Source organism: Episyrphus balteatus, chromosome 3 (genome assembly GCF_945859705.1).
Source record: "Episyrphus balteatus chromosome 3, idEpiBalt1.1, whole genome shotgun sequence".
Lineage (NCBI taxonomy): Eukaryota > Metazoa > Arthropoda > Insecta > Diptera > Syrphidae > Episyrphus > Episyrphus balteatus.
Genome location: NC_079136.1, coordinates 118127437 through 118148202, shown reverse-complemented (window position 1 = coordinate 118148202; position 20766 = coordinate 118127437). Strand labels below are relative to the sequence as shown.

At 29.8% G+C, this 20766-nt stretch overlaps 1 protein-coding gene across 2 annotated transcripts in view; it reads right to left on the bottom strand.

The window, feature by feature from the left end:
* Nucleotides 1-20516, bottom strand: part of LOC129913608 (hemicentin-1) — a 151167-nt gene extending 130651 nt beyond the window's left edge. For both annotated transcript variants that reach the window (XM_055992369.1, XM_055992370.1), the window contains exon 1: nucleotides 20241-20516. In XM_055992369.1, coding sequence (XP_055848344.1) covers nucleotides 20241-20379 — 139 coding nt within the window. In that variant the 5' untranslated portion in view covers nucleotides 20380-20516. The remainder of the gene's footprint in view (nucleotides 1-20240) is intronic.
* Nucleotides 20517-20766: the final 250 nt, after the last annotated feature.

Genomic DNA, 20766 nt, shown 5'->3' with positions numbered 1-20766 from the left:
TGTATTTCTCAAAATTAGTGGTATAAAAATTATACCACTGTCTTTTCTGTACAAAATTTCAACATTTTTTTAAGATTCCGTGCAAAAAATACACCGATTTTCAGTTGTTTTTATAATATACCATTAATGGTGCATAAAATTATTTGATTCTGAAATCAACCAAAACGGTTTATTTTGTACACTCTGTTTGGTGTAGGAAGCACACCCTGTGGACATAAAATTCACCAAAATGCATATGTGGGAGACGCCATATTTTTCAATGGACGCCATTTAAAAATAGAAGACAGCGATTAATTATTTTATTAAAATAGTATATTTATCGACCTAATAGTCCCGCATTCTTAGTTTTTTAGATTCATTATAAAAAAACTTTTCTTAAAAAAATGTAAAACAACACAAAAATTATAATTTTTGAAAAATGGATTCTTAAAATCGAAAAAAAAATCATTAATTCACTGACATTTTTGAGGCGCTCGATTTTTAGAGGGGGTAGCATCTAAAATTAGTAGATAGAATGTGTTTCGTTTTAAAATTTGGCAAACAAAATCATATTTAACCATTGGTTTCTTATGGCTATATTATGAAAGTGAATAAAAATTCATTTTCATTTATTTCATAAGAAATGGTGTGAATTAGAATTCATCAAACTGTTTGAGATAAAAAATAAACTTTGGTTTAAATTTTAAATCAGAATAATTTAAATGGTGTATTTTATCCATAGATTTATTGTGTATTTTTCAATTTCAAAGGGATAATTTTCACCAAAAACAGATCATTTAATATACCACTAGTGCCATTTATACACCAAAATCGGTATATTTTTTTAACCACCGGAGTTTATTTTATACGAGAAAATGGTGTATTTTTTATATTCAAAATGCATATCACGAAAGTGCAAAAAATACACCAAATATTTTGGTGTATCTTAGACTTTTGTGCTACTTGAGAGGTATATAGGCAAAACTTAATATGAACTTGTTATTTTTTTTTTTTTTTTTTTTTTTTTTTAAATCAATAAAATTAAGTTAGAAACATTCATTAAATAGTGTATTGAAATTATTTCCAATACAAATAAATTTTTTTTTTTTTATTCAAATTAATTATATTTTTTTTTTTCGTGATAACGTCTTATAAATCGATGAACCATGGCAGCCACCACAAAAAAGTGACGCCATTTTGTCCCGTTCCACTCTCGCACTTTCGCAGTGCGGCAAAAAATGTCAATTCAAAATTAAAAATAAACTATAAACTATAAATCTTCTATATCTTATTTGAATGATAATAACCTAAAGCTTAATCCAAATGAAGGATTTTTAAAAATTCCGTCATTTAATAGGGTAAACAGGGGTAAAACGGAAAGATGAAGTTTGGGCTTAAATCTAAACGCAAAATCGTAGAGAGTTAATTATATTATATATAGATAGATAAAACTAATTTAAGAATAACTGCATCAAAGAAAAAATTCTAAAAAATTTTGAAACTAAACTACAACGTTTTGTTTGAACGTTGTACACGTGTTGGGGCTATGACAAAATGATGATTTTGGGTAAAGGAAATTTTTTTTGACAATTTTAAAAGTGACAGGTGAAAGATGAGGGCAAAAAAAACCAGGAGTCTGATACGGATTTTTTTCCAACACTTTGCGTTTTGAAATATGAATTTTTGAAAAACACCTTGTTTTTTAGGAGGATTTTTGGATAGTTTTTGATTTTTAGCTTAATAGGACATGTAGGTTTTTACCTTATGCATACATGTGCAATTGGAAACGGAATAAACAAGTTTTTAAAAAACACGTTTTTTGACAGTTTTTAACCAATTGTCATCGTTTTTTATTTTTATCTTTTTTCTTAAATAGATAAAGGAATAAAGTATATGGAGTAATGATAGACCATGACCACGACAATATGTGTGCGAATTTTTGTAAACACAATTTTGAGATAATGGTAAAATAAAATTTTAGAATTCAACAGATTATAACTTTTGATCAAGAGCAGATAGAAATTTTATTAAACTTTTATGAGCTTCCTGATACAATTACCTTTCATTTGGTATGTCACACATAACGAATAACGATAGACTAACTACAAGCTACACAATGTTTATTCAAGAAACTTGCTAAAAAACTCAAAACACCAGTGGAGATCTGTTGCCCCCCCCCCCGAACAGCCACCAGTGTGGGAAGTACCGTATTCTCAATTTGGAATTTCGACATGGTTGGCTTTAAAAAATTCTAACTTCTCTTGTAAGCATCTTTGAAATGAGATTGATACGTCATATGAAAGGTGAAATAATAAGCTTTCACATGGTATAAAATTGTTTAATAACAAGTATACGCCATAGTGCAACACTGTCTTTGAATTTGACATTGTAAAAATTATTTTTTTTTTTTTGAAAAACTAAAAAAAAATTAAAATTGTATTTTTTTTTTAAATTAAAAATTGCTTGAAAGTTGTTGTTGTTGTACTTATTCCGAAGAAAATAATCAAATAATAAATTCTGGCGCTACTTAGAAGTACATTTCGTCACCAGGTAGTACACAGAGTTTTTATTTTCAATTTTTGTTTATTAATTTATTATTCTTAATTACTACTCACATTTTTTTCGAAAAAAAAAAAAAAAAATTGTAAAAAATGTATAAAGACAAGTAAAACAAGTATAATCTGTAAATGATGTTGAATTGATAAAAGTATAAGATATTGTTCATAAAAACAAAAAAAACAGGAGATTTTGAAAGTCCATTTTTCTATCCAATTTTAGTCGCATAAATATTTTTGTTCTTCTTCATATGTTCAATTCCTATACCTAATTATTTCTCAAAGCATACAAATAAAATATTAAGTAAAAACTTTTTCGGTTTCTTAAATTTTAAAACTGTGTTCAACATTACGCTTAAAAAATTTTAATCAAACCCAATGGAGACATTTTTGAAACTAAGTACGACACGGTTCATTTTGGGCCTAAAATACAATTTCAATTTCTTCTCTAAAGGATCACCCAAAACTGTTGACTGTCCTAGCTTTGAAAAAAAAATCGCTCTATAGTGGTGATGGCAACAGCTTGAGGTGTAAAACGACAGACAGGCTGAATTATAGTGACCTGTTTTTGGCATTCCTTATAATTATAACCCATTCTTCCTAAGAAACAAAAAATAATTTTGTCGCCTATTTACCCTTCCTTGAACTTTCCATCAATATCTAAAGCCAGTTATTCTCTTTTTAAACTACTTCAATGACACAAATCCCGTCCCATAGAGCATTGATAAGAGATTTCCTTTATTTTTGAATATACCCCAAAAATTCACCTGTCAAACAAAGAGAAAAGAAAAAGATACAAAAAGTGTCAGAGCGAGAAAGTTCCACTAAAAGGATCATGCTTATCATTATCTTGACTGGCATCTTGCTTATCACTATTGTCAAGTGGTGGCAAGAAAAAAAAAAAGGTGACTTGAGCTTTATTTTTATTGCTTCGACGTATCAAAAGGAGAAACAAAAAAAAAAGGACAAAGAAAAAAAAATAATAAAAAAAAGAACCCAAAACCAATGTTATCCTGTCATCTGCCCCCAAAGGATGAATGACAAAAGAGAAAATATATATTTTTTTTTTTTTCAAAACAGATAATATATGTAAATACAACGGAGAAAAAAAAAAGAAATGCAACAGAAGGATGTTGGAAAAAAAGGACTCACAGTGGAGTTTCTATTAAAATTCTCCAAGAAATTCTATTTGGTGTGTAAACACAAAAAAGTGAAAGAAATAAAAAGGATATCGAAATAAATTGCTTCACTTCACATGAATTTATGTGCCACCAATTCTCACTACCACAATGCCACCTTCTGGTTAAACAGAGAAACAGAAAAATCGTCAAATGAAAATCCCACCCACCCACAATTGCCACCTCAAATCGCGTGAAATTTATGTAGAAGAAAAAGGATGTAAAAGTCCTCCATCCATATATCGCATTTGAATTGGAAAATTCAATAAAAAAAAAAAAGAAAATACAAAAAAAAATAAATAAAGGACGAGGATGTTGACTATGATTATACGACACCGCACACAACACAATAGAAGCATTCAGTGAAGGTACTGTGAACAGAAAACACACAAAAGTCGTCCTCGGTAACAACAAATGGAAGCTCCTTGCATATTGGATAGATATTTGCATTTTTTTCTTTTGTGTCCTTAAAAGATCCTTGCTTGAATGTTGTTCGTTCATTTGTTTATCAATTTTTTTTTTTTTTGTGGCATCTTGACTGTTTTTTTTTTTGTTTATTTCTTTTTGTAGCCAATTTTTCTCCATCAATCGTGAAGGACGTTTAAGTCCCTTGCTCCCTTTTTTTTCCACTTTCAGGGCATCTTCAGAAGTCGAAGTCAATATAGATTTTTTTTTTTTATTTTGTTCTTCTCAGCAAGGATATGGCCACTTGACTATACTTCCCATCCACACACACACATGCCGATACTGATGGCTCTCTATGTGATTATATCATGTAAGGACATTATTTCGTTTTTGGTAGAACGGGAAGGGGTAAATTCGTTCAATTTGAATGTTCCTTTGGAATTTGTCTAATTGAATGGAATTAATGTGCCTCTGTATTTTCTATGTGTGCATGTATGTGTGTAAATTTGAGATGGGTAATAAAACGATAGGATAAAGGATATTTCGTATTTCATAACTCCTTGATTGTATGATGAGGGTCCTTAAATTAAACAAAATACCTACATGCATACCTCAAAATAAATCCTTGTACCTACTGGAGGAGGTAGGTAAGGTATTGATTTGATATCAAAAGGATGAAGGATTCAAGTGATTTGTATTGTGTGACAAAATACATACTCAATGATGTTTTTTATTTTATTTATGTTTCTTGAGAGAGGGAGAGAGAGAGAGAGATAGCAGTTGTAAGAGTGTTGAACTGTGAAATAAATTTGAGAACATGAAAATGTACATTTTGACTTTGACATGATATTGCCACGTCGTCGTTCGTTTTGTGTAAACGTCAGAATGTCAACATGCAAATGAAATAACAAGCGCGTGTCTTATATTAATTTTCTTACTTTATGGTAGGGTCCCCAACCCCATATCATCCTTTAGACTAGAATATTATTTTAGATGTTGAAGAAAATTTGTCCTTTTTATGTGGCATCTGTAACTTGGCTGCTCATCACGATTGTGGCGGCAGCAAAGCCAAAAGAAATGTGAGGTGAGAAATTTATTTCAGAGGGACTCGCGATGATCCTTTTTTGCTAATTTGAGTCTTGTCACACGGTGGTATGGTTGGATGATGAGATAATGTCAGGGTGAAGTGGTTAAGCTTTAAATTAATTGTAAAAGGTGTCTCGGTGACACTTTGGTATCAACATTTTTTTGCCTCACAATTAGAGTGACATAAACCGGAAAGAGGGAGTCACGACTGTCCCGTTTTTTTTTTTTTAGAACATTAAAAAATTTGTAAATTGTGTGGAATTTAAATTGGGAATGAATATTTGTCCCCGATTTGGGGCTCTTGTTGTGGTTTTTTCTTATTGGGTACCCCGTACAAACAGGGGTTATTTTTATGAACTACCAACTAGCCTCAAGGGTTGATAAATAGTTATTAGATGACCATCTCCGAAAAAGAAATATGCATAAAAAAGGAATAAAAAGGGGATCTATGAATTTCTTCAATATTTTAGAAGTCCGATATACAATTCCAAAGAGTCAAGAGTTGCATCACAATAAAGAAAAAAATGCATTAGGTTCATATGTGACAAAATTTACTAAAATTTTTGCTGACTTAATCATTCTAAGCTCAGAAACAAGTTTAAAAAAAACACTGCCAAGGGGAAAATTGAATCCATTTCCATTCTTCAAATTAGCAAGCAAAAGATACAGTCGTTCACTTTATGTGACGATGTCCTACCTTGGCTAGGCAGAGACCACTTTCTCTTGAGAGTGAAAAAGTTCAAAAATAACATTAAATAGATAACAATAAAAAAAATCATGTGTGCAATTCACACGTGGTAGAAGTGAAACCTTAAAAAATCATTTTTCTTGCAAAAAAAAAAAAAATAGAAAAAATCTACCTATTTTTATTCTATCACCTTCAAATCCATGTTTTTTATATAACAACCTAGATAAATTTTATATCATCTGAAAGCTTATTGTCTTATATACATTGATCAAGTCTATGAGACATCTACAAAAAGAGCTAGAATTTTTTAAACTCGATGAAATTTCATCCAAAAAGCAAAAAAAACATTTATTTTTATGTTCTCATGCTATTGAATCAATTTTTTTGTTTAACAACCTATAAAAAATTTTATACCATGTGAAAGCTTATTGTTTCACCTTGTATAATGATGCATAAATCTTATTTCAAAGATGTCTACAAGAGAAGTTAGAATTTTTTAAAGTCAACCATGTCGAATTTATAGACTGAGATTACGGTACTTCCTACACTGGTAGCTGGTCATCGCCAACAGATCTCCACAGGTGTTTTGAGGTATTTTTAATTTTTTTTTCAATTTAAGATTAACTTGTAGAGCACGTAACGTTATGTGTGATATATCAAATAAAAGGTTATGCTATCAGCATGCGTATTAAAGTTAAACCAAATTTGTATGTGCACTAGATCAAAAGATATAACGTGTGTTGGAAAAGAACATCTTTTTACCGTTATCTCCGAATTTTGAATATGAAATTATTTGAAATTTTGTACAATTATAATTTATTTAATTACCTATCTACAGTACAAATTTCATTCATCTATCTATTAAAACAAAAAAGTTATAACAAGTTGAAGTGTCACGTTTTCGTTTCATCTTGTTTTAAATCACTACGATACTAGAGAAGTTTTCACTTCAAAAACTTTTAAATTAATATTAAAGTCGATAACCTATAACAAGCAAAAAAAAAAAAAACAAGACGATTCCAACGATATATCATTTTTCAAATTATGATTAGTACTTTAGAAGTTATAAGAGAACATACATAATAACGCTTTCCAGTTTTTCCAATAATTTGAACCGTTTGGGTTTTTGACGATTTTAAATTAGGAAAAACTGCCATTTTGAATCACAGTTTGTATCTCGATAATATAGGGGTGTGCAAAAAAGCAGCTATTAATAACTGCTATTTAAGAACTCTTTAAATAGCAGCTAACATCTTTGATTTTTTTTTATGTTTTTTGCAAATGCAGCACAGAAAAACAAAGATAATATTAATAGTAGAAGAATGAATAACTGAATGAATGGTTGAGTATTGAGCAGTGAGCAGGTATATTGAAGAGCAATTGAAATTTCTATCTGCTCACTAGAAGAGTAGAATGATTAAAAGCAGAATACGGTGGCGGAAGTTTTTGACCTAAAATTGATGGGTAAAAGCTCCTGCACTTATGAATCAAAATCTTAAGAAATGAGAGTTTCTTTGGAAAGCCTTGCCGAAATTCTGATAACTCTTGTCTGCAATTCCTCTTTCTGGTACATTTTATCTCTTAGTGCTACGACTGTACATATTTAGGTTCAATAAAATAAAACGTCTAGTATCCATCCTCCGAAATGACACATAAATTCATCCCCTCCCTTTTCCCCCTGTCAATACTATTCCTTCCCACTCTCGCAGCTTTATTGATCGCTCAAGAGTCAGGTGCGTGTGTGAAATGTTTCACACATAGTTTTATAGCGAATCTCATATTTTGTGTACACCCGCCATGATGGTGTATCGGTGTTCGAGTTAAGTAGATTCACGCACAAAAATTATAATATGGTTCTAAAAATATATATACCTAAACGTACCGTACCGTAGTATACACATCGTTAACCTACGCTGTTAAACTTGAAGCTAAGGTATGTGTGCCATCAAAAAAAAAAAGGAAAACCTTTTACAGAAACAAAAAACGATAAAACAAAGTACCATACACGCACCCCCAAATCAAGCATCAAAAACTTAATAATAAACTTCCATCAGAGCAACAACCCTCTATTTACCATCACTCTACTTTTGCCCCCCCCACCCCCTATTCCCCCATCAATACCACCCTCAAATTTTTGTTTGCCTACTATAACATCGAAATGAAAAGTTGAATTAAGTTTATTAGGAGTTTTGTCTATTAATTTTCAGCCCAAAAGGAAAAGGAATTGTAAATTTGGGGGAAAATGATGATGATGATGAAAGACTTTTTTTTTTTGCTGCAGGCTTCTTTTTTACTCCCTTTTCCCCGGCACTCATGGGGAAAATCTAATTTTCTTGAACAGAATTGAATTTATGGAAATTTTTTTCGTTTGGTCTGATGCAAATATTTGTTGTTCTCCTCTCTCTCTATGTAAATGTTCATACAATTTATATTTTTCCCTTCGTTGGAGAAGAAGTGCGATAGGGGGATGGAAAATAGTGTGAATATAACAATGTGAGGAAAATAACAAGAAAAATGGATATATTCATCCTCGAAAAATTAGATTAAGGCCGTTAGACGGCGGCGAGAGAGGGTGGATGGAATAATAATTTAGTTTTGGAAAAAGCTAACAAAAAAAAAAATATATATATAAAGTGTTGATGATGATGATGACAAAACGCATAGACAACCCCACAAGGTCGGTTTTATAAAAAGGAATTGAATTATGTTTTTGTTAGGTTTATTAAGTTATTTTGCTGGGGAGGGTTGCTTTGTATGTTTTTTTTTTTTTGTGTTGTTGGTTGACGAAGGAGACGAAGGGAAATTTTTTTTTTTGTAGAAAACAGTTCTAAACAGTTAAGGTTTTAATGCAATTTGCCTTTGAACGATGAATTTAAATAGTTGGTGCCTGGCAATTATATGAAATATCTACCGAAGGTTTTTCCAAAAAAAAGGGCTACCTTTGAAGTAACACGTTCTTTCCCTTTTAAGAAGATCAAGATCTTTACAAAAATGGGATTACTGCCGCATTAAGTTTTTTTCTTTTAAAATTTGTATCCGTTTTTCAAAAATTTAATTTTAATAAGCTTGTTAAAATGATTGCGGAAACCCTTAAGATTTTCCTTGTAAAAAAATGAAATTGGAAATTTTTGGATGTCTGTTTTTCAACGTATGGAAAGTTATTTAGATCGCTCTTTGGTAACCTTATTCCGATTTTTTCAGATTTTTTAAAAGTTGTTCAGACAAAAAATATTAACAAAATGGGGTTTTTGATGTTAGTTTTCTCAGAATTTTTCACACTTCAAAACCAAAAGGATTTTTAAAGTTGTTTTGAATTGGAATTTCAACCTCGTTTTCAAAGTATATAATTTTGGAAGGTATTCACTAGTTTTTTGAATGTTCAGAGTAATTTATCAATTGAAAAAAATGCATGTGAAATTTAAAAACTAACATTAATTGCAACTTAAAAAAAATTGCATTAAAAAAAATATGGATTGCAAATGAAAAGTTTTCTGCAATGAAAAAAATAAAGGCAAAAGTGTGCGTTAAATATTTTTTTTTTTTAAAGTGAAAACTTCTTTAGTTCAATATAAGTTCAAGTGACCTCAACTCCAAAAATTTTTTTATAAAGCGTTTCGCCCAGGTACGACAGTTAGATCTGTCGTACCCTTACTAAGACGCCTTATTTTGGTCGATGTTTACCGACACTATATAAAACTCACAGCATGAATATACTGTGAATTATAATATTCTAAGGGAATATGTTTAAATTCAGACACTTAGAAAATGTATGCCCGTGGTCAGGCTTATATAATAACGAAAAAAAAAAAATAACAGATCTAACTGATGAGCCCACTGTCGTACCTGGGCGAAACGCTTTATAAAAAAATTTTTGGAGTTGAGGTCACTTGAACTTATATTGAATTATATTCAATCACTCCACTTAAAATAAAAATAATTTTAATAATTTTTCATTATTTTTGTTATTTTTTTTTTCGTTAAAACCTCTTTAGTATCGTAGTGATTTGAAACAAGATGAAACGAAAACGCGACACGAACATTCAATTTGTTATAATTTTTTTGTTTTAATAGATAGATGAATGAAATTTGTACTATAGATAGGTTATTAAATAGATTATAATTGTACAAAATTAAAATTAATTTCATATTCAAAATTCTGAGATAACGGTAAAAAGATATTCTTTTCTTACAAACGTTATATCTTTTGATCTAGTGCACATACAAGTATGATTTAACTTTAATACGCATGCTGATTACATAACCTTTTATTTGATATATCACACATAACGGTAAGTGCTCTACAAGTTACACAATCTTAAATTGAAAAAATTGAAAAATACCTCAAAACACCTGTGGAGATATGTTGCCGATGATGATCAGAACAGCCATCAGTGAAAATAAGTGAAATAATAAGCTTTTAGATGATTTGAAATTTATTATTTTTTAATTTATTAGGTTGTCATATAAAAGGTATGGATTAAAAAGTGATGAAAGGTACATTTTTTCGATTTTTATTTTATGCAAAAAAAATAATTTTTAAGGTTTCATTGAATTGCACACATATTTTTTTTTGTTTTAATATTCGTCGAATTTCTTACAATTTTGAATATTTTGCCTTACATGAAGTTCAATACTATAATATTAAAATAGCTTAAAGTTAAGTTAATTATGGTCAAATAGTCAAAATTGTAAGAAATTCGAAGAATATTAAAAAAAGAATATTCATTTGCATTGAATTTTTTTCAACGCAGAACATTTTTTTTTATGTCAAAATATTTTTATTTGCAATCAAAATTTTATTTTTGATGCAAATTCTTTTCAGTTGCAATAAATATTTTTTTTTTTAATGCAAACATTTTTATTGCAATAAATATATTTTTTTAACTTGTAATGGAAAACAAATGCATTAAAACAAATGATTTCTTAAAACCCTGGTTCAAACACATTATTGAAAAATACTCAAAAACAAGGTTCTAAGGCCCGAGAAATGATATTGGACGCAGTTCCTTACTCGCTTTTTAAAAAATCGACTTTCAAAAACAATTAATCTTTGTGTCTGATTTTTCTAGATTGCTAAAAACTTTTAAAACCTGGAATGAAAAATTATTTTTCTGAAAATTCCCGTATTTTAGTTTTTCAAAAAATACTTTTGGAATGATCATTGTTTGTTACTGTTTTTATATCTAAAAAAAAAAATGAGTGCTCTGGGTACAAAAACCATTAACAGTATACCCCTCGTTTGATTCCTTGAATTTGGGTATGAGCATTGTTTTTCTTATTTTTTTCAAATTTTTCAAAGTTTTCAAAAAAAAAAAAAAAAACATTCAAAAAAATTGGTCTAAGATCCCAAATCCGTTTTTAACATACATAGAATGTTCAATGTTATCACTTCTGGATTGTTCAAAGATTCTATTGAGAAAAATTGAAGAATATTCAAAAACTGTGGTCTTAAACCCAAAACCATTGTTTCAAGCAGACTTACGGATTGTTCAATTTTTTCAAATAGAAATTTATTCATAAATTCAACTTTTCACTCGCATTTAGGGTTTTTTTTTTCAAAAACCAATTTTTCTGAAATAAGAACGTATTTTGTCTGTCTTTTTAAAACGTTTTTTCAAAAACACAAACAAATCCATGTCAGCGGAAACTCATCATGAGCTGTTCTTAAAACTAAATCTAAATGAATTTAAGTGATGAGCTGTTCATTAAATTAAAAAAGTTTCCTCTCACTAAGTCGATTAACCAATGACAGTCTCGATTATTTCAATGCCAATATCAATTTTTTAAATGGAAAGCTTAACACACAAAACACATTAATCCGACTTCAACCCATCCTACTCTTAATTTTCATAAACTTTCAATGTTATTACTGTTTGACTACCTTAAGTTTATAAGCCAAATACAACAACAACAACAAAAAAACAAAAAGTTTTCGAAAAAAAAACCATCAAGTTGATGATGGGGAAAAAAGTATAAATAACTTATAAGCACGCACTATGGCAACCATCGACACGACGCGACGGCAGCGTTGTAATATTCTTCCTTACTAAAACTTCTTCTTCCCTCCTATACTCCTGATTTCCACACTCATCCTCTTTGTTCTAATTATTCCAAATCAAGTTGAAACTTTTTGAACATTGTGTGTAACTTTTATAGGTGTAAATTCAAACTCAAACTATATTATTTTATAAGGACTAATTTTTCCAAAGGAGGTGTGGTGTAGGTTGGTTGGTAGAAGTGGTATTAGTTTGGGTAAGGGTATAGAAAACCAAGTTTATACCCTTTCAAAAAATGAATTATGTATAGAACGCGTGTTAATAGGCGGGTGCAAATAATGTCGGATTTGTTTAAAAAAAAAAAAGAAACAAAAAATAATTATATATACCTTTGTTTGAATATTAAAAAGGGGAAAGCTGTTAATTTTTTCCGACAAAATATGTATATACATGATATTGAATCCTTTCTTTATACAGAACAAACTGAATTAACTTTTCACCACTTTAATGTTAAAAGTTTGTGAAGTGTCGGTTATTTGGTAAGTTACCAAGATGATGTGTTTAAAAAGTTTGATATTTGATCTGTATTTGAGAAAATAAGGCAAATTGCTATTGTTATCAATTTAAGGAATTGAGAATGTATGTTTACGCATTGCTGCTAAACTATGCAATGTCATATAACATGCGGACAAGAAATACAATTCCAACAATACCTCATTTTTTACTTGCGATATAGGTACTATAGGGCAAGTTTAGGATTCGTAAAAAAAATCGAACTCGAGATAACAATTTTACATGACATTGCGATGATGGAGAATGCCAAAAAAGTGGGTCCGGCAATTCTGTCTGTCTGTCTGTCTGTCTGTCTGTCTGTCTGTCTGTCTGTCTGTCTGTCTGTAAGAACCTCGAGCTACAGCCTAAACTACTGGAGCTATTTTCTTCAAACTTGGTAGTTAACAGTTTTGGGTGATTCCCTAGAGGAGAAATTGAAATTTTTTTTTAGGACCAAAACTAACGGTACCTGTCATATAACGGAAATAGAAAAGTTAATATTTTTCAAAAACGGCTCTAACGATTTTGATCAAAATTTTTGTGTGTAGTATTACACATAAGAGCCAACTTTTGAAATAAAAAAAATATTTTTTGAACCGTTACTAACGGTACCTGTCATAGAACGGTTTTTTTGATTTATGAATATCTCGTAAACGACAAAACAGATTTCAACCAAAATACAGAAACGTTAAAACAAACTTAATTAAAAAATTTTAACAAATTTTCAAAAAACTCATTTTTGGATTTTTTAAAAATATTTCAAAATTTTTTTTTGAAAAATCGTTTTTTTGAAAACGGGTTGATGAATTTCATCGAATTTTTGTTATTATGTGTTGAATAATATTTTCTTAAAAATGGCATACCAACTTTTTTTTTGAAAAATGTTATAAAATTTTTATATATAAAAAATTATTTTTTTAAAGAACGACTCTAACGATTTTCGAATTTTTTTTTTTCTAAAAATTACTTTTTATGCAAGAAATCAGACTGCATACTTGGTTTTGTGTAAAAGTTCCTTTAAATCGGTGTTTAATTAATTATAAAAACAGATTTTATTTTTTTGCTCTACTTATGAAACTCCTTAAATATAACAAAATTTAGATTTTTTCTAATTTTTTTTTGGTAAAAAGCTTCAACATAAGAGTTACTTTTACCATAAGAGCAAGTACGTGCGACCCCAGTCGTGCATTTTATTTTAAGTAGGACAAGTAGTTTAGAAGTTATGATGGAACAGATGAACAAATAATACACATTCTTGTCAAACACATGACCCTCCTTTTGGTTTTTGCCGTAATCAGATTAAAATGAAATATATCTTTAGCCCTTTTTATTCATAGTCGTCACCAACTCGAGCCTTAAAGCTTCAATTTTTTCAATCTTGCTCTGCATTGAACCAAAAGTGCATAGAACCCTAGGCAAACATAAAAAAGCGATATAGGTAACTTCTATCATCATTCATAATTGATCGTCGTCTAGATCTGTAAAAAATGTATTTGTACATAACCAGGGGTAGCTTTTTACCTAATAGAATTCTATTTTTGTCAAAATGGCGCCCAACGTGAACCAGGAATTCAAAAAACCTTTTTCTGTACAGACTAGATTTTATAACATGTATAAAATATTTTTAGTTTAAATCAAATGAATACATTATTTGAATCATTATGTTGTGCGTCATTTTTGAAAGTTCCAACTTTTTGAAGTAAAAAGAATTAAAATTTTTATATATTCTAGTTGCTAATAGTTCTGGCAGAATTCTATTTTCTTAAAATGGCGCCCAACGTGAAGCACAAATTCAAATTAAATATCTCACGCTTAACGATATATGCATAAAGTATTATGGCGCTTTCCACAAAGGAATTTTTTGTTACCACAAAAATGATTATGGTAAATACTTAAAATGGCGCCCAACGTTCAACCAGTTCAACGACTTGTAAAATCATTAAAATATTAAAAAGCTGTTTTTTGTTGCCATTATAATACTTTGAAAAATACAAAAATTCAAGGCCAAACATAAGATCTTAAAAGTTTAATATGAGTTTCCATCATTTGAACAATCCTTTTGGACTCGTTATGGATGCAATAAAACTTTAGATAAACATTTTAACTGCGCCAAAAGAAGAAGATTTTTGTAGCTAAAGTAGCATTTCCGCCGCCCTCCTCTCTGGGGCAAAGTTAAAAACAAATTCTTCAAGTCATAAAAAGCAATAGAAATGATCCTTAGTAAAATACCGAGACTAAGTACTGGCAGGTATGTACTATGTACATCTCAAGAAAAAAAAAAAAAATAACGAAAAGAACCAAAGACATCGCCATCAACGTTTGTGTTGTCATTTTAATAATCACCCACACTTCTTATTTTGTAAAATAAGAGTTCCCCAGAGACCATTTTAAGCTTTGCCTTTTGCCACCATTTTTTATCTTCTTCAACGCATGGTACTTCAACTTTCTTGTTCTTGATGTTCGCTTCTGTACAAGGTTCTTTCACAATATTATATCCTTGAAGTGCTCTAGTATAAACGTTCTCATTTTTTTTTTTTGCGTTGGTCTTTTGCTCGTGTGATGCTGAGTTACCCTTCAAAGCAAAATTAAATGCCTCCCTGAGCCTCTGTCGTTAAGCCTATAGCTTTGAGTTTTTTTACATTTTTTTTTTTTTATTTTATTTTACAACAAGTTTTTGGGGTGAAACTGAATGGGGCCTATGGCTGGTTTCAAAATAAAAGATCTGAAAGATATTTTTGTATTTTTATTCTTTTTTTTCTATCTCAACGTCGTATTTATTTGAAAAGGTGAATATTCGGCATTGAAAATGGAATAAGTGTTATCATCGTCATCATCAACATCATCACACCCTCCATGTTTTATTTTTGTCCTTCAATCTCTGAAAGGAACAAAATATTACGCCCTTTGTCAAGATCGGTATAAGATAGATTTTTTTTGTTTTTTTTTTTGAAAAATTCTCCATGTGTTATATGCGTGTTACAAAAGAAGGGTGCCTTTTGCAAATAACACAAAAAGTAAAGTAGGCAAAGTCGAAACAACAAGAAACACATGCCTTGAAAATGTTGTGTGAATTGTTTGGTGGAGGCGGTAGGGCTTTATTATCAATTTCCAGATTGCAATTCAACTTCTTAGGGTTCAGATTATTATGCGGGGTGTTTGTTTGGCTTTTCTATTATTTGAGAATATGCCATGTGGATTTTGTATGAGTGCGATTTATTTGTTTTTTTTTTTTTTTCTTCTTCTTCTGTTATTCGTGTTCAATGAAGGATTTAGGTTTTTTTGGGGGACAGAGAAATTTGATGGATTTGGATTTCTATGATTGAACTTTTAGAACTTTAGGTGGAATGTCAAATCCCATTGAGAGTGGTTTCATTGGAATCCATTCAAGAGCGAGTAAATATTTTATTTTTTTAACGTTGGGCGCCATTTTGTAGACTACCTAGAAGTATCAAAGTTTCAATTTCCTTAAATCATCGTGAAAACTTAAAGACTTCAATACACCAATGCAATGATATATCAACTGAGTTTGAAATGCCCAATAACGTATTAGAAGCAACTTTTGGCTTTTAAAAATGGCGCCCAATGAATATTTTCAATCAATTTATTTACTAATCTGATTCATAATAAGGCTTCAGATCTCAAGATTATCTCATAGTTTTTTGACAAACTTTAAGGAACTATAATAAATAACCATTAGAAAAAGGAAATAATAAACAATAAAAATGGCGCCAACCAATTAAAATCATTTTCTGTGTAAAAGTAGAGCCTACCAAAGAAGCAAAAGCTGTAAATTTGGGCAATTTTGTGCCACGTTGGGCGTCATTATTTAAATCTCAAATTTCAAAAAGAAATGTTTCACTTGTAATTGCAAAATATGTTAAAGACCTTTACAAATTTCTTGCACTTCCCTCAGTAGCTGGACCTGTACAGTTAAAATAGATTCGGGTTCAGTGCACCTTAATAAGAAAAAATATGAATATACCGAAATCGTTTACACATCAATCAATTAGCTTTAAACAGATTAAAATCCTTATTTGTTGATTTAATATGGGTATCCCAGTAATTATTATAAAGTAATTTGTTAATTCTATCAGATCACTTTTTGATTTAACAAGGCTACCCTAATAGACACGTTAATTTTACTTTTTAACCCATCATATTTAGTCCATCAATATGAGTTAGTCAATAAGTTAAACGATTGCAATTCAATTTTGCTGGAAAAAAAGATTGGTCACTTTATCTTCCACTATCTAACCAATTAAGTTATAAATTGTTAACCAGAGCAATCCATTGATTTTACCAAAATAACTAAAACAGTTTGTTTATTAAAAGAAAATGCTTCAAGACTTTGCCTAAGGCTATCAGCAAAATGCCCCCCAATGTTAATCATCTTTCAACCAGATCAACAGGTTAATTTAACCAAGAAAATCGTTCATTTAACCTTGCAATCTGTTTATTTTAACAAAACATTCATCTTTATTGCATGAATCTGCTATTTTACCACTTATAATCTTAGATTGAAACCAAGAATCAGTCTTGTATACTGAAGTAATCAACCAATTTACAAGAGTATTAATTTAAAGACTATTGAATAATGGTTACCTGTGTGCTACTTGTACAAGAATAATTTGATGATTTTCATTATTTATCTAGAATGTGCATTCATTTAATTAGAGAAATTAATTTAAAAAAATTGTTGAATTGTTTTTTAACTACCGCCAAATAAACTCGGTTAAGTGAAAAATTTGCCAGAATCAGAATTTTGCAACACAAAATTTTAGAATCTTGCCTAAAATTCTTCTCAATTTTACCGAATCATTTACATGACTGTTTATTTATTTTTATCTAACAGTTTGTTTAACTCAAGTTGTTAAATATTTTACAGGATCAAGCTAGAAAAATTCATTTATCTTGCAAGATTAACCTGTAAATTGAACTGAAACATTCTGGCAACTGAGTTAGTTGAATATTTAACACATTCAAACAATTATTAAGTTTAATTATTCGTCGATTAAACCCAGTTAAATTTAATGTTTTACAGGAGTGAGTTTTAAAAATTTTATAATTTAACCAGATTGACATGTAAATTTAACTTGATCATTCTTCCGACTAAATTCGACTCTAAAACTTTGAAAATGACAAAAATTATCAGCATTTTAAATTAAATTAAAATTGTCTTTGACCTTTCTAAATAGACAGCAAAACTGTATTTAACTTGAAAACCCTTCAATTTCTACATCATACTTAAATTGTCATCAAAGAGATTTGAATCTTTCAACAAAAAAAAAAAAAAAAAAAACAAATAACTACCATCCAGGACGATTTTCAACCCACTCAATCACAAGAAAGGTTAAATTTTAATCCCATCGAGATCTATACCCCCTCAAAAAAAAAACCCATCACGTTGACAAGAGAATAGATTCTTCATTCATGATAAAATGAAATAAATTGAAATTAAATTACTCTTAACAATCATCAACTAGAGAGTGAAAGAGAGAGGGAAAACAGGAGCTATATAATACCCGAAAGCCTATTTCTTTAATATAATAAAGGTATATCCCCCATTGAGAGAAAATTATTTCGATATAGCAATATCAAAAGAACAAAAGGGTCTTTAAAACATTCATATAAAAAACAACAAAAAACAAATCCCAAAAGCCCTAAAGCGGAAGTTGCAGTATAAGCTTTTGAAAAAAAAAAAAAAAACATATACAAGGATATCAGATTGTCATCATCATCATCATCCCTAGAGGCTAAAAGAAGCTCCACTTAAGCTTAATGGTGGCAAAGGAAAAGTCCATTTCAAACACTGACCCCAAACCAAAAACTAAACCAAACCGCGCCATAGATATCTCTCTATCTCCAACAAAATAAAATACAAAAAAAAACTACAACCAGCACTAAAGCTAAAGGCAAAGATACTACTACTACTGGCGCTATAATACTGATGATGATGGTCTTTTGTGTTTCATCTACTCAAAAGGGATCTTCAAAACAAAAGCGTTAAGGGAGAAAATCCTTTTTCTTTCTTCCGCCAGAATCTATCTAGGATTTAAAATCTCGCTTTGGTTAGAAGAAATTGCTTGAATCCGTGTTCGAAGTTTTCTGTATAGATTTGAACCTAGTTGAAAAGGATGCTGCAGCACAATGAGAAAAACAACTACGTACTATTGAATCTAAAGTTTTTGCTATCCAAGGATATAAGGATATCGGCCCTTTTAGAGGATATCTTTTTAGAGGGTTCTACTTGCATAATTGCTTTGACATTTCCAACAGACTTTTCAGTCGGGGACTAACTTATTGTTTAAAGTAGCTGGCTAGCACACAAGTTTGGGGGCTTATCTTGAGACCCTTTGTGTATTTTTTTTTTGTGTGCGTGTTCGAGGGAGTGTGTATATATTTTTTTTTTTTTTACTGTCAAGGACCTTAATGAGACTTTAAGATAACAACGCCAGCTGAAAACTTTATTCAATAGATTTTTTTTCTCCTGTTTAATTTTTTTTTTGTTGTATTTTTGTTGTTGTTGTTGATTTTAACAAAAGATTGCAGGAAGACAAACTTGTTTAGACATTTTTGTAATGTATCCTTTTGAGTTTTCTCTCAATTTTCATCTTCATTCTTCTTTTTCTCAAGGATATCTTTAACGAAGAAAAGTGGTTTGGAAGAGAACAAAAAAAAACAGGACCCTCCTCGTCCTCAATAATGCAACTAAAATGTAGGATAGACGATATAGAACAAGCAAAAAAAAACCATCTGCCAAGTTTAATGCATAGAAAAGTATCTATCCTACTTGTGCAACTATTCCGACGCCTTTTCACCAAAAAAGGACACCAGCTTTTTGTGAGCTGAGAAGTAGAAGAGTATAGGAAAAATACAAAAAAAAAAAAAAAAATAGCTATGCGGATGGATATTTCGCGCTGAAACACCAAAAATATATGTCGAAGCATCCTTGCGCGAGAGAAACAAGAAAAGACTCTGAGTTGAGATATGGAGCTAAATTTTCTTCCTTGTTTTTAATTTTTTTTTTTTTTGATATTTTGTAGTGAAAACTTCAAGAATTCTCAATTGAGGAGCTATTTTCTGTAACACAGGGTTGGTTTAGTTTGTAAGAAAAAAAAATGATGAAATCTAGAGCAAAAATTATGAAAAGGTTTCTCGTTTTTTCTCTTGGACGATGGCATAAATTTAGTTTTATTTTTCTTTTTTTTTTTTTGTATCCTTACGAGTCCTGATGTAAAACACTGAATAAAGTTTTTGCTACAGTGACAGAAAAATACAAAAAAAAAAAAATGAGAATATCCTTATCCACGGATAAGAAGAGTGAGAAAGAGTTTTGTAAAAGTTTTTTTTTTTGCTAGCTATGAACGCGCGCGACATGATTTCGACGTTGATGGCGTTTAATAAAAATTTCTTGTCATAAAATTGCTAAAGTAGCAACAAGCTGGTGCATCCTTCTTCTGCTTCCTTGTAATTTATATCTTTTTTTTTTTTTTGTTAAATTGGCAAACAGCAAGGGGAAGTTTTTTTTTTTTTATTTCTCATGTTCTAGTTTAAGAGAAAGACAGTGTAATAAAAAAAAAAAAAAATCAGATGATGATGAATTGTTGCCAAATGGCAGGCAATGTATGCAATTTCCTTGTGAAAAGATGGATATACATGTCAAAGGTATCTTAAAAGGATATTCTGAGTTGTTTTTTTTTTCTGTTTTAGTTCTTTTTTATTAAAAATATAAAAAAAGGAAACTTTGAAGAAATAAAGAAGAATTTTTTTTTTGTTTTTTTGTTTAAGAAAAATCACTTACCATGCGAATCCTTGCCACCAACAGTTCCTCCATGAACTAAAGATGATGAATGTTGACGACCAAGCGATGGAACGACTAGAAGCGCCATTAATATTTCCCACATTGTGAAAAGGATGAATTGCATTTTATCAGATTTCATTATGGGGAGTAAATTTCTTTTTTTTTTTCTTTTCACTTTTTCAATTTATATTTTTTTACACTTTATAGATATTTTTTTTAATTGGTAAAACACTATTAGATAATTTTTAAAATTAAAAAAATATTGAACACAATTTTTGATATTATTTTTTTTTTTTTTAGATATGGATATTTTTTGTTTGTTTGTATTGATTTTGATGATATATTGCAAGAAAATGCAAGAAGATATGTGATATTCAAGTTTTTTTTATGTCCTTTTATTATTACATCTTGATTATTATTTTATTTGTATTTATAAGATCTGAAATGAGATAAAAACAATTTAGAATAATAATAAAAATAGTTTAATTTTATTTATTCTGTTATTTAAAAAATTAATAATTTGTAA